This window comes from Agrilus planipennis, unplaced genomic scaffold (genome assembly GCF_000699045.2).
Source record: "Agrilus planipennis isolate EAB-ADULT unplaced genomic scaffold, Apla_2.0 scaffold292, whole genome shotgun sequence".
NCBI lineage: Eukaryota > Metazoa > Arthropoda > Insecta > Coleoptera > Buprestidae > Agrilus > Agrilus planipennis.
The window spans coordinates 194126-208185 of NW_020439168.1; the positions used below are offsets into that span (position 1 = coordinate 194126).

At 31.6% G+C, this 14060-nt stretch overlaps 3 protein-coding genes and 1 long non-coding RNA gene across 5 annotated transcripts; 2 read left to right on the forward strand and 2 right to left on the reverse strand.

Annotated features, from left to right (window-relative positions):
• Positions 1–986: 986 nt before the first annotated feature.
• On the reverse strand, positions 987–4400 carry LOC108741243. Its single transcript, XR_001938474.2, has 7 exons — positions 3978–4400; positions 3438–3528; positions 2693–2933; positions 2176–2321; positions 1420–1547; positions 1094–1357; positions 987–1025 (listed from the first exon to the last, which is right to left on the reverse strand). It is a non-coding gene; the product is annotated as an uncharacterized LOC108741243 (long non-coding RNA).
• Positions 4401–5618: 1218 nt separating this feature from the next.
• On the forward strand, positions 5619–7648 carry LOC108741249 (germinal-center associated nuclear protein). The gene is made up of 4 exons (XM_018475977.2): positions 5619–5774; positions 5832–6014; positions 6095–6256; positions 6489–7648. Exons 1-4 carry the CDS (start codon positions 5713–5715, stop codon positions 6775–6777), a joined length of 696 nt encoding a protein of 231 aa, XP_018331479.1. The 5' UTR covers positions 5619–5712; the 3' UTR covers positions 6778–7648.
• Positions 7649–8552: 904 nt separating this feature from the next.
• On the forward strand, positions 8553–10162 carry LOC108741250. Its single transcript, XM_018475979.1, has 5 exons — positions 8553–8561; positions 8622–8677; positions 8729–8855; positions 9372–9531; positions 9793–10162. Exons 3-5 carry the CDS (start codon positions 8828–8830, stop codon positions 10103–10105), a joined length of 501 nt encoding a protein of 166 aa, XP_018331481.1. The 5' UTR covers positions 8553–8561; positions 8622–8677; positions 8729–8827; the 3' UTR covers positions 10106–10162.
• Positions 10163–10365: 203 nt separating this feature from the next.
• Positions 10366–11436, reverse strand: LOC108741248 (NAD(P)H-hydrate epimerase). 2 transcript variants are annotated; one of them, XM_018475976.1, is made up of 2 exons: positions 11271–11436; positions 10366–11198 (listed from the first exon to the last, which is right to left on the reverse strand). In XM_018475976.1, the coding sequence occupies exon 2, from the start codon at positions 11176–11178 to the stop codon at positions 10486–10488; it is 693 nt and encodes a 230-aa protein (XP_018331478.1). In that variant the 5' UTR covers positions 11179–11198; positions 11271–11436; the 3' UTR covers positions 10366–10485. The 2 variants fall into 2 exon arrangements, with proteins under 2 accessions (XP_018331478.1, XP_018331477.1); XM_018475975.2 differs by having other exon boundaries at positions 10366–11223.
• Positions 11437–14060: the final 2624 nt, after the last annotated feature.

A 14060-nucleotide genomic window follows, 5' to 3' on the forward strand; every position in this document is an offset into this window, starting at 1 on the left:
AAAATCAATAAAATTTCAAAGAAAATGCATTAATTATACATAAACTGTCATACCATTATTATTTAAATGCAAGATTAGGGAGAAAATATCCTCCCTAACCTTCTGTGGCCTCCGCATCACCCCTTATAGCCACCCTATCCACCCAAAACGAACATTAACTTTGAAAGCGTAAACAAATAATTTAATTTAACAATTAGACCAAAAAATCAATTTAGAAACATTTTAAATATCAACCTAAGTTATGATTATAAAGATATAACAGTTTATGCAGTAAAACACAAAATACCTGTAAGAGAAAGACAAGAAAACACATGAAATTTCAAAGAAAATACAATAAAAAGCAAACAATACGATGTCTTCAGTCTTCTTCGGTTACCTGAAAGCGAATAGTGCAATTACAAGGACTAACGACAAATACTAATAGCTTTGGTAGAGAAGATCGGACAGATTTCGCCAAGGCAAGCTGGGCAGTCGCCTATTGCTCCTATTCCAGATAACCCACTGTACCCTGTCTGAAAGGAAGTAACGCTAGAGTAGACTCGCGAAAAGTGTATAAGACACTTTTAAGATCAACTAAATAGCTAAGCCCAAGGGAAGTCGTTCGGGGAGGCCCTCCCTAATTCCACAAGGGTGAGAAGAAACACACACGATAACGAAACGTTGAATCATGTAGAATTCGTAGGGTAAATGCAAAGCAATTTATAGTAAGAATATGCAGTAAGCTAAGCGAAGAGGTAAGCAAGAGACATGTTAGACTATGCTACAACTACTGAACTTGTTAGTTCTACTACTACACTATTATTACATACAAAAAAAAATAAAAACATCTACAATCAACAATTACTTCAAACAAAATGAACAAAAATAAGCGTGCAAAATAAAACTAATTCAAATTAACTACAAAAAACATGCAAAATAAAAAATTAATTTCAATAAAACCAACTTAATGAATTCTACTAGATGGAGCATGCAAGATAGAGAACTATTTCAACTACAGGGTCATCTTTGTCTTCTCCAACGTCGATCTGAAACAGATACGGTGGTAACAGATTAATAAAGAGCAATTGAAACTAATTATATCAAGTATTCTCACCTTAATTAATTGTAGAACGTAACGTTCCAAAGTTTGCAGGTGTAAAAAGCAAACCAACTCCAGGAGAAAAACTGCAGCAGAGAATTTGTTGTTTCGGTGGAATTCAAATAAATATCCAATTGCTCTCACTCATGGGCTGAAAATTAACTGCATGATGGTACAGCAAATCAAGAATGTAGTTCACGAAAGACAACACCCATGTAGACATTGGCTGTTTCAATAAGACCAAACTGGACACCAAGTCTCTCTCATTTGTTGGATAACCTACAGAAATGAACAAAAAACCTTTTAACAATTCTATTAATTAAGGAAGAGATTAAACACACCTAAAAATACGTACAACAAAGCAAGTTCTCCAAGTTGAGAAATAGAACGCCACAAAAGACAGCTCGCTTTTTCAATAACATTAAAATGAACACTCTTCCACTCTTGATATCTTCATCTTATCGTCAATCTGTAAAAATAGAGAAAAACGAATAAATTACACTAATCAATAACAAAAAAATGGCGACGTAGTATCGCTATTAATACAAGATGGCAAGAAGGACAAGATCATGACAAGATGCATAAATTTCATAGATTCATAAATAATTACGCCAGTCTAGTTATAGACATACACATAACAACTGAAGGAAAAACTATAGAGCACAGATGGAAAAACAAATCATCAAGTCAATATTAATTATTTTATGTTCAAATTAAACATCAACATTGCAGTAATTTAAATTTTAAAATAAAATAAAAATTACATTCTTAATATAAGTCTTATACTCTTAATAAAAGTCTTTCTCACTTCCATACTTTTTTCGATATTCTCTTTGAATTTTTATTTACTCTCTATGAATACTCATGACAAATGTAGTGGCGCTATAAACGCCAATTGGGTCTCTTCAGAAATAATTTAGAAGTTTTACAATACGTACATATAATTTTAAGTATATCGCTTAGTTCGACATTTATTATAAAAAGAAGTAACATATATTTGCCACCAAATGCATAATGTTCCAGGAAGTCTTCTATTGCGAAATTTGGCAACAAATTAATAACATTCAATTAATATTAATTACACTATATATTCTCACCTTGATTAGCTGCAGAGTGTAACGTTCCAAAGTTCATACTTGCAAAAAACAAAACCAAATCCAGAAAAGTATCAAAGCACATTTCGCTTAGGGTCATCAGTAGGGTCAAAATTAACTTCCAATTCTCTTTAATTCGTTGGCCAAATCTAATAGAAATGAACAAAAAAATTATTTAATCACCAATATTAAAGCAACTAAAACAGTAACGTTTTAAAATGGCAATGTAGCGGCGAAGGCAGAGACAGAAGAAAGGAAAAATAATGAACATGTAACTCATTAATGTAGTACCATTCCTTAAAAACCAAAATAAGCATCTCTTACATTTACAAAATTTAAAGATTTAATACTTCTTTTCTCCTGACTTTTTATTTTCATATTGAAGTTAATATATACACAATGTTTCTACATATTGCCATTTATAGAATTTAAAATAAATGTTCTATCGCTTGTATTCTGCTAATTTTTACACTGCTGGTAAAGATGAAGTTATATATTAATCATGTTAATGTAATCTTACCTTAATTAACTGCAAAAAGTAGCATTCTAGAGTCTACGAACGTGATGACCAAACCAAATCCAAGAGGGATACCACTGCAGACTGTATGTGTTTCAGTAGTTTCCAAATTAATTTCCAGTTGCCTCCTCCTCGCAAATTCAAATTAAACGGATAATATTGCGAAAGGTGAAAACGTCAAAAAGCATCGGTTGTTTCAGTAGCATCAAACTTAACTTCAATTCCAATTCAGTTGTTGGGCAATCTACAGACACGGGCAAGAAAAAGTAATAACTACCATTTTTAAAGCAAGTAAATCAGTAATATTTTAATGTGGCGATGTGGTGGTAATGTTAGAAGCAGATGTCAGATAAAATAATAGACACACAGTGTATCATTCATTAATCAGCAAAATGGACAGCTGTTATATTGAAAATTAACACATTTTATGCTTATTTTTCCGTATATTCTCTCATATTAAAATAAAATGTACATATAAATAGTTTGTATTAAACTAACATTCCCACTAATGGGGAAAGATTAATTAACAGAACAAACAAAATGTATTGGCACTATAATGTCAACCAAACTTATTTAGAAAAATTTGAAAGGAGCAGGTACATGAAAATTGAAACTGTGAAACTATTGATTGTATAAGTTGATACCTATTTGTTGAAACTTATTCATATTGTAACCAGTAATCATTAGGCAAAACAATTATCACATTGCCAAGACTTTTCATTTTATCTTATAAAAGTTTGTTACTTACCCTTGTTATTTCTGCTTCCAGTGAGGTGAATAAAATAATACTGATCCATACTGGGATGAAATACAGACTGCTACAAGCTTGTATAATATTCCTGTTAAACAATCAAAAATATATTTAACGTTAAAAAGTAAAGCATTAATGGGTTCTTTTGAACTGATCCGGCATGTAATGTTTTAAAAGGCTTGGAGCTTGTTAGCTAAATAAATAAAATTTGGGTATTCGGTGTTTTAATTACTTTGTTCTACAGGACTTTTAATTTTCTTGTATTAACATATTCCTACAGTAAAGAACTATGAATGAATTTTTTCTATGTATTCTCACCGTAATTACCTACACAATGTCTCAAGGTAAAGAAATCCCGCAAGAAGGGTACCATACTACCAGTAAAAGCGAAATAAATTTCAATGTTATCTCATCTCATTCACAATTCAAACATAAAAAAACAGATTAAATACAAAACAAATGCCAGAAACGGTTGAAATTCAGTCTGACAATTTGATTGCAAAAATAGTTCAGTCATCAAACACAAATCTATCTTACCTTTTGATATAATTTATTCATGCCCATACTGGTCACAGTTTACAGTCCTATTTTTCACCATACAATCGTTGATAATAGCAGAGTTCACTCCGGGTCCTATACCCATAGTACACATTTATAGAAAGAGGCTTCAAAACAGCACTAATTGCTTGATGTACTATAAACACCATTTTCTGAAAAGAATTTTAAACAATTTTAATTTCTTACGAAATCCAGCACATTAAAAGGTTCACACTCATTGATAATAGATGTACCATCATAGATAATAGTGTACCATACATGTACCTAGGGTAATCACACCATAGATTGTTCAAGTCATAGATGTTTACGTATCATTCGCAATAATATTCACGCTATATATCTTTTGTTTGTGGTTGACGCCGTCCAGATCATAGATACAGGACAACTGGACCATAGATTAAACTGAACTGAAAAGAAATAATAGATACACAACACACCATTGAGCAAAACGGCTTTTGAGTTTGTTTAAAAACTAGAAAAATTAATAAAGATACTATTTCCTTTTCCATAATCAACCTACTCTTTTGTTTTTCATACTCAAGTCAAGATATATACATACTTTCTACTATGATTCATGTCGGAAATGGAGCAAAATAGATAAAAGATTTATTTAATGGCTAATCTATGACGTGAATATATAATTTCGTTAGTATAATTTCACTGTTATTTGAAATAAATAATATAAAGGTAAACTTCAGTTACCATAATACCTCAGTTTTCAAGCTTGAATGACGCGCAGTCGATTGGTCCTAATGAAATGAAGATAGCTCCAATAGTTTTCGAATAGATGGACATTAAATTTCTCCCAGCATTCTCTTTAAAACAAAACTAATTAACGCACATTTTAACTACCAACATATTTAGAACCCGCATACGACGCACAATTTATTGGTAATATTTAAATCACGAGATTATTTATATGGGGTGCCAGTTCAATAACTATACGCATATCATGATGGTCCTACAATCTATGAGTGTATGTCTGGGATTTGTAATCATTTGACCTACCATATCTATTATCTATGATCATCATGGTCATCGAAAAGTGAGGGAGATGGCGTATGGTTTCGGACTAGTGCTATCATGACACGCTTACCTACTATCGTGAGAGAGATGGATATTGTCCGAAACTTCGTTCCATCTCTTTCTTTTGCTGTACCACAATTCTGACCGTTAAGGCATGTCCATTAGTAAACGCCTAGACTAGGAAATGTCGATGTTTGTAATTAAGTGGTGTTGATGATGATCAGTTAATGGAAAATTTATTAATGACGCGCAGTCGATTGGTCCTAATTAAATGAAGATAGCTTCAATAGTTTTCGAATAATTGGACATTAAATTTCTGCAAGCGTCCTCTTTTTTAAACAAAACAAATTGACTCACGTCTTTACTACGTATATATTTCTAATCCGCACAGGATGCACAATTAATTACATTAATTAGTAATATTTAAATCGCGGGATTATTTATGTCGGGTGCTTGTTCACAAAAGTAGGTAATTTTAAAATATATCTCATCTATGGGCACACTTTATCTATGATATGGAACCACAGAACGTTTGTCTTATTCATAGAAATCTCATTCCAAAAATATTTTTTATCAATGATGTGATATTGAGCAAGTAAAAATAAATTTTAACCTAAAAATTTTGCAATATTTTGATAATTGAGTACTTTATTTCCTTTATTTTTTGCATTAAAGAACATTATAAACTATGGAAGACGAACATATAACTGGTATTTGTCTTGGCATGTGTCCGGAAGAAGAAATAAAATTGTAAATCAAACTATAACGAAAGTAAACCATCATTATCTGGCTTGTTTTAATTTTTAGAAGGCAAAGAGAAGGTTTATTGCATCGTTTGGAGGTTTTCAATCCTGAACGAAATACGAATAAATCCAATTATTGCGCAGTCAAACAATTTTCTAGATCAGCTGCAGGTCAGAATATGCAGAATGTTAAACTCCTTCGACCTGGACCAGTTTTAATGCACACTGTAAAATACTTGTTGGATGAGTAAGTACTTGCTAACAATGACAAATGTAAACATGTCTTAACTTTTAATGCTATTTGTTATCAAATTACCTTAATTGCAGAGTAATTAACTCAAAAGAATGTCCTTGGCATGTTGTTTATGCTTTCATAACAGATAGATTAAGAGCTGTCAGACAAGACATGATAATCCAAAGAATTTCTAGATCTTATTGTGTGGCCATTTTGCAGCCTATTATTGGATTTCATGCATATGCAGCTTATAGGTATATAAAATATTTTTAATTTATTTAAAAATAATCCATTATTTACAATTGTGAAAAAGAAGACAACCAATAGAGAGTAAAATCACAAAAAGGAAATCTCTAGAAGCACAATCAATCTTTTGTTGTCAATAGAAAAGGAACATCTTTGTTTTTTAATTATGAAGTTCATTAAATACCTGCTTTTGAGTAAGGAAATTAGTTTAATGAAGTCTTACTGGGCTGTTTTTTTCAGATTGTGTAACGAACCTGTACCAAATTTTGATCCTGTGTTAAATAAGCAACATTTAAATGAATGCTTAAAGATGTTACTCAGTCTATATGATGAATTTGAAATGTTCGAAGAGCAATATCCTAATGAACTATTAGCAAAAGTTAAATGGGGATCAGATATTCAGAGTTACAATTATGATGTAAATTTTGAAAAAACAAGACCTTTCATGGAAGCCTTATATTTGGTTTTAAATTTGGGACATTCTGATCCTATATTAAGAGGTTTAATATTGCCAAAAAAATTTAAGTAAATCTTTTTTGCAGTAATTCGAAGTGTTAGTGGAGTAGTTGTTTTTATAATAATTACTTTGGTTTAGCCATAATAATGACAAAGGAATATTTGATATTAGAGGATGAATTATTGGGATTTCAAAAAATTGTTTAACACGCCCTTTTTTATTTGTATTATTTTATAACAATTTTTTCGTAACTTTAGTTCTTTAATGAAGTAACTAATTTACTAAATATTATATTATAGTACCTATAATATCTAGTTATCAGCCAGTTATAGCAGTATATCACCATTTACTGGTATCTTCTGCTAATTGAACAAGGGCCTCACTAAGCTATCTACTTGCTCAACTGAATTAACGACGCAGCTTATACATATGAAAGCGCGTAAACCAAATTAAAAGCTCTTGATAAGTACTTGATTGAAACAACTTGACGTTGATCGCGATTTCGATTATATTATATCTCATTAGCACGCGTGTTTTACGTGTTTATCACATACATAATAAGCTGCGTCGTCTATTCGGTTGGATAAGTACTTCAGTTAGTAGCAGATATCAATAGATGGCGATATATTGCCATAACTACATAACAGGCAGTTTTTAAAAATCTTCGATTTGGTCGGTGATTTATTGAGACTGCCTATTGTTTGCCGATAAAATTTAGTAATATCAAAATAACGGTCTATGTCTGGTAGTTTCGTCAATAATTTATACATTCACTAGTGCTTATAAGTAAATGTTTAATTTCTAGAACAAACATTGTGAATAAAGTGTTAGATATGTCCCTATTTTACCGAAAGGGAAACTGGGTTAAAGTATGTCATTTAATGAAAGGGTTTCCACCACTTTTGGCGGCAGTTGCATCACTGCATTTACCAGAGATCAGGAAGTATGTTGTTGGTTATTATTGTGCATAGAAAAATTGTCTTTCTTTGTTTTTTTTGTAGAAAAGCAATTGAAATCATGTCTTCAGCATACAACAGCAAAAATTTAACTTTCCCAGCAGAAACTCTAAAAAACATTTTGCTGTATGGTACTGTCGATGATCTTTTTGTAGATCTAGCTCATTATGGCATTTCAGTTTCTGAAAATAAGTCTATCCAATTTTTAAAAAGCAGTTTTATAAAGGAACAAATTACGGTGAGAATTATTTGGCCAATTCTTTTATGATCATTTTATCTTAAAAAATAAATATGTATGATTTCAAAATACTTTCGTTTTCACAAAATATATTTAATGAAGCTGTAACAATTATTTCGATTTTTTAGTCGTTTTCAAAAAGTGATGCCAAGAAAAATTGTTAGAGCTCTAATTATATTTAGTGAAAATAAACTATTTTTCTTTAAAATTTTGTTTGCCCCACTGCAATATTTCTTGATTTTAAATAAATAATGTCTTTTAGGTATCAACGCGAAAAGAAGAGTTTGTGGACAAAAAAATAAATGAAATTTGTATTTCTTCAATCCTAGTTAACGGACAATACCACTAAGAAGTGATAACTTTTAATTTGAAAAGGACAAGAATGTTGGCTGGTTGGCTTTGAATAGAAAAAATTGTTTTGCAAAAGTTGTCATTTTTGACATGTTTAATGACTTTTTGAGTGCATGTTCAAATGGTACATTATGAAGTATTTGATAAAGCGAAATTCACCGTTGTATTATTAAAGGGATGACAGCTGATAGGACTGTGGCAAAGAAATTACAATTGTGGCGCTTTCCTAATGATGCGCGATCAGTGACAAGTGTATTAATATTCTTGACATACTTCTAATAATTTCATTATATAATTTTAATTTTTTAGAGGTAAGTAACTAATTTAAAGCAATCATGTACTCGTACAAATAATAATAATTTTTGTTGTAGGGACAAAAACGGACATAAGTTTGTTTATCTTCGTATTAGTAAAAATATGGCATCAGGTTTGTGCTTATTTATAACAAAGTTTGTTAATGAGTTTATACGGATTAAAGGTTTCTGTTTTAGTGTGTGACAAAACTTCAGAACGTGGTGGATGCAATGTATTTCAGGGGGCTACTGCTGCAACTAAGGCAACTTGCACCGCAAAGTGTATGGGTGCTTGCAGCCCTGGGGGTGGAGGTAATCATTTTCTAAATTTATTAAAAAAGAAACCTATGAATTATTCTTGATAAATAAGGTTCGTGGCGTGTCTCTGTAAAGATATTGACCCCTCAAAATATCCTACTCGTACTTTTTGGGTATCAGATCACTAAGATTAGATTACTCACAGTTTTTGTTCTGGAAAGATAATTAACAGCATTCTAAATCAGAAACTGTGAAAAAGTAAAAATATTTTTTTATTTACATTAAAATGTACTACTATGTGGAAGTGGATATCATTTCCTGTTTTTGTTTAAAACCAACTAACTTATGCGTCTGAAATGTTCAGAGTATAGTACATATTTATCCTAAAAATATTAGTGATAGTCTGCAAAGGGCGATCCATTATTCTTATCGTAGCGTAATCACCTCACGAAGTTAAAATAGTTTACGTCGTATATTTAGGAATTTCTCTGAGTTTTTGCGTTAATTCTTAATTCTCGTCCATCGTCTTTCCTACGATTCTTTTATTACTTAGTGGCGTTTTAATTGAAGGTGCAGGAACTGGTAGTAAATCCCCATCATTGGGATCTAAGCGAACCAGTGGAAATGGAGCAAAATGCGGGAAAGATAAAGGCCAAATATTATCCATCCTGCTTGCTATTAGAGAACCCATTGCCGAGTATCAACAAAAAGGTGGTTTAGGGCGATATGAGTAAGAAAAAATTCCATTTTTTAAATTAAATAACTGGAATTAGAAAAACAAGCTTGTTGACTCATCAGTTTTCGTACAATTGAAGAATCACAACATAAAAAGACGTTACTACGTACGAAATTTCTTGCCGTAACCTCTCCATGAAAAATTGAAACTATTCCGAGAGAATTTATTTTTTTTTTCAAAAAATTATTCTTTTTAGTTATTGGGCATAACACCGTGTGATAGATCTTAGCTTATATATTTCTTTTTCTTTTTTAGGCAGGTGGGGTTTCTGTGTTTGCTAACGTCCATCTATCAGCAGGCATACCAAGCCTGTCTGGCCTTTCTGACAATGTTGTGTAACTTGCTACCTTTCATCGACGTGTTTCTCTTAGTGATCAGATTTGCACTCGATAGGCTAATATGTATAGTGAAAACAGACAGTGTTGGGGCCGCAGCAGTTGGACTGATAAGTCTAATCGGACAGGTATTTGTTGTGATAATGATGCTGGGCCTAATTTGCATGTTCTTATTATTTCCTGTACTGTCGTTAGTGCTCGCATTTGTTTACAGACTCTTGGGTATGAACTAATCGAAATTCCAGTTGCAACAAACATCAAATGTTAATAATAAAGTTTTATTATCCTACTGTTGCATTAATTGCTCTTGTTTTTTATTTATACACAAAAACTTTCTGAAACAACTTAAGGAGGCACTGAATAATTTTAAATATTTGGTGTTGGAAAAGTTAGAAAGGAAGGGCTACATAAAACGTTTTAACCCAACCAGTCATCTTGTACCGTTTCAATGAAAGTAGAATACCGAGACTATTATTTTGATTTAAGGTACATGTACTTACGAAAGCATTTATTTCCAAATTGCTATTAACTGTAGCAATGAAAATAACATTTTTATTTGCAAAACATTTAGTTTATCATATTCTTGTAATCTAAAGCAATATCATAATAGAATTTATTTTAATGATATCACACATTCGGTTCCCTGATACTTTGGTAAGTCTAACCCATATTTTTTCTCAAGTTCAGGAGGTATAAATCTTCCTCCAAGAAAGTGATACTTCCCAGAAAAGTTTTTGGCACACAATTTTGGAGCAGTAAGGGAAATTAGCATTTCAGGTCTTATACCTCCTTCTTTTGGTTCCCCCTCTACATTCCATCCACTTGGAATATCAATACTTGCTACAGGAGTAATTGTAGTTCTTAAAAGATCAATGATAGGTACAAAGTCATCTCTAATAGGTGGTTTAAAGCTGAATCCAAATAATGCATCCACAATTAACCCATAGCTATTTTCGACGTCTGTTTTGGAGGGCAGTTTGTCCAAAAAATTTATTTTAAAAGCTACACACTGATGTGTTAAATTATGGTAAAGTGGTTTGTCTGTTCTTTTAGGATAAAATACATCACAATTGTAGCCGAAAAGTTTTAAGTGCCTTGCACAGACTAAACCGTCACCTCCATTATTACCTGGTCCACAACAAACCAAAACGGACCGATTATTTAATTTTTCAAGAGAATATGTTTTTGCAATAGCAGTAGCACAACTTAAGCCTGCCAGTTCCATTAGCTGATCCACACTATATTTATATTCGTTAAAAAGTTCAACATCTATGTTGATTGCAACGTCTTGCGGTAAATATTTCATTTTGGTAATATTTCTTACACCTGTTTTAAAAAGACCCCTTTTCAACTGAAAATTTTAGGTTATAAAGTATTTTAACAAAAGTAAAGTCTTACTTGTGAAAGAAACAGATGCATTTAAAATACAAGTTCAGCTTATAGTACGTTAACACCGATCACAAAAATGTTTTTTCATAATAGGAAAAGAATTTTTACTTGAATTATCCTTACAACTAGAACACAAAACCAACAACTGACAGATAATCTATAATTCCATATTTCTAAATAATAACCACCATAGATAAGATAACTACTATCACAGAAATAAAACAAACAAACATAGGCGTATCTGATTGGTATGATTAGGATTAATTTCCTCACTGTCCCTAATTAAAATATTCAAAAATTAAATTCAAATTGCTACTTCTAATGATGGCAAATAGGCAAATATAAACAAAACTAGGAAATTAATTTTCCATCAGGTTTAAAGAACTTTTCTCACATATGTATAAAATAACTCAAACTAACTTGTTTTTCTAATTAATCTTCAATTAACATAGCTATTAATTAAACGCTCACACATTACTGTACACCCCGCTAAACCACTTCTACACTCTCCTTATTTTGCTTCTCATAACTAGAACTAGAACCATAGATAATAGATATACAAAGGGTAGAACTAGAATTAGAACTGCACTGTTCTGACCTTACAGATGCCTCATAGACCCACTAGAAATATCCCAGAAAGTAGATTCTAGAGAACTTTGACTTTTGTTACTGGCGCAATCTCGGCAGGAGAAGATAGGCCACCTGACTCTTATTCGCGTATGGTGGGTTGCCTACATGTAACAACACTTCAAAATTACGTTTTTTTTGTAATTTCGTATTTAAACTACATCTAATCTAGAAACACCCAGTATCTTTCATCAAACTGAAAATACTAATAAAATACTAATAAATACAAAATATATTTTAGTTATTATCTAATTTTTGGTTTTCTCAAGCTTATTTTATTACGGGTTTAGTAACTAATTTGCAAAATATAAACATTCCAAAAAAATTTTTATATATTCACATCCATCTGTTCATTCGTCCATATGTATATAAATTAAGTATTGGATGTAAATTCCTTAATCGTAAGTAAACAAAGATCTCATTGTTTTGTCCTGATAGCTCTTTTTGATTTTTATTGTTTTGTTTGTTAAATTGTTTATTTAGATTGGAAAATACAAAGTTTATCTTATACGTATTTTGCTTCGTAAAAAGAAATGTGTTTGGGCTGGTAAAGTAAAGAATTTTTCTACGGGCGTTTATTCGAGCAATTGTTCGCTGCAAGTTGCAGAAAACTTTATGTAACGTTAATATAATAGCTACTTAAAACAAAGTTTCCCGTTAGATGTTGGCTATAAAATCAAACTTTGGAACTAACGAGCACATATAATCGATTTTAAAGACTGGAAAGCAGATAGTCAACCCCAACCTGCTTGCTCTTTGTCGACTTTCATCTCTCCAACGGGGTTGCAACTTTATTTTCTGAATAAATTTCAAACTTTAATTTCGACAGATTGTACGATAAAAATTTCTCATCAAAATTTAAAACTTTCATTTATTGTTTATGATTTTACGGCATGATCTTGTTAAAATTTACTTATTTGATTTACATTAGTATTAACTTGACCCTAACGTTTCGATTTACATCTTCCTCCTTCCAAAGTTACGCAACATCCTACTGACTAATTTGACCATAACGGTTTGTAACACGTTATTTTGACCCCTTCCTCTTCTCTGTTGTAACGTACAGTAATGTTTTACAAGCCCCCCCCTCTCCCTTAACTACGTTACGTGATACTTGAACTTCCCTTTACTGGTTGTTGAGGACGTTGAAGAACGACAATATTGCTAAAACCGGTTGTTGTACAGAAAATGATATATAACTAATTGTAAGACCTACATAAGCAAAATTTGATATGATGAAACTGTCAATCATTAGCAATGAAACAAAATATGTATCGGGTTGTTCGGAAAGTCATTTCGTTTTTTCCCGACAGAGGATTTAATTGTATTCTTTTGCACCCAACTTCACATTTAAGCCGTATAATTTTTATATGCTTTGAGAGCTCATATAGCAAGGCTTGTGTGTGAAAAATTCCAATTAATTCTACGCAGTAGTTTTTGGTTGGTGCCCTTTTAAATATGGAGAGCGATAAGCAGCATTTTCGACATATCTTACTGTTTTACTACAGAAAGGGTAAAAATGCTGTTCAAGCCAGAAAGAAATTGACTGATGTTTATGGATCAGTTTTTTGCCAGCAAAGACCAAAACTTTTATGCTACTACCAGAAAGATGGCAAAAGGTGTTGGACCAGAACGGTCAATATATAATTTAATAAAGTATTTGTTTATTATACGAAAACTGTCTTTCATTTCCACAAAAAAAAACGAAATGACTTTCCGAACAACCCTATATATGTCAAATATTAAAAACTAGCTTTTTCCCGCGGTTTCGCTCGCAGAAATTAATATTGTTTCTCTATAAAACCATTTAACTCCCAATTCACCCTTACAACGTTTTAATATTATGTAATGTCGCCACCTTAGATTTCAAATACAAACGTAGCAACACCATTTCATCCTTAAGGGTTGATTTTTAAAAACTGCCAAAACACGTATTTGCTTAATTTCAACAATGAGCAACCTTCGAGTAAATCCGAGTACAAATAAAATATACCCCATGGAAACGTTGCAACCTCTTTTCATTTGATTAATAATATCAAACAGCATATATATCAAGTTTCAAGAAAATTCAACCACAAATAAAGTAACACCTTTTTGTGTCGAGACAGGTCTTACAGAAATTAAATGAGAGACCATTAAGACCAAGTTTTAAGTAAAATTGACCACAAATAA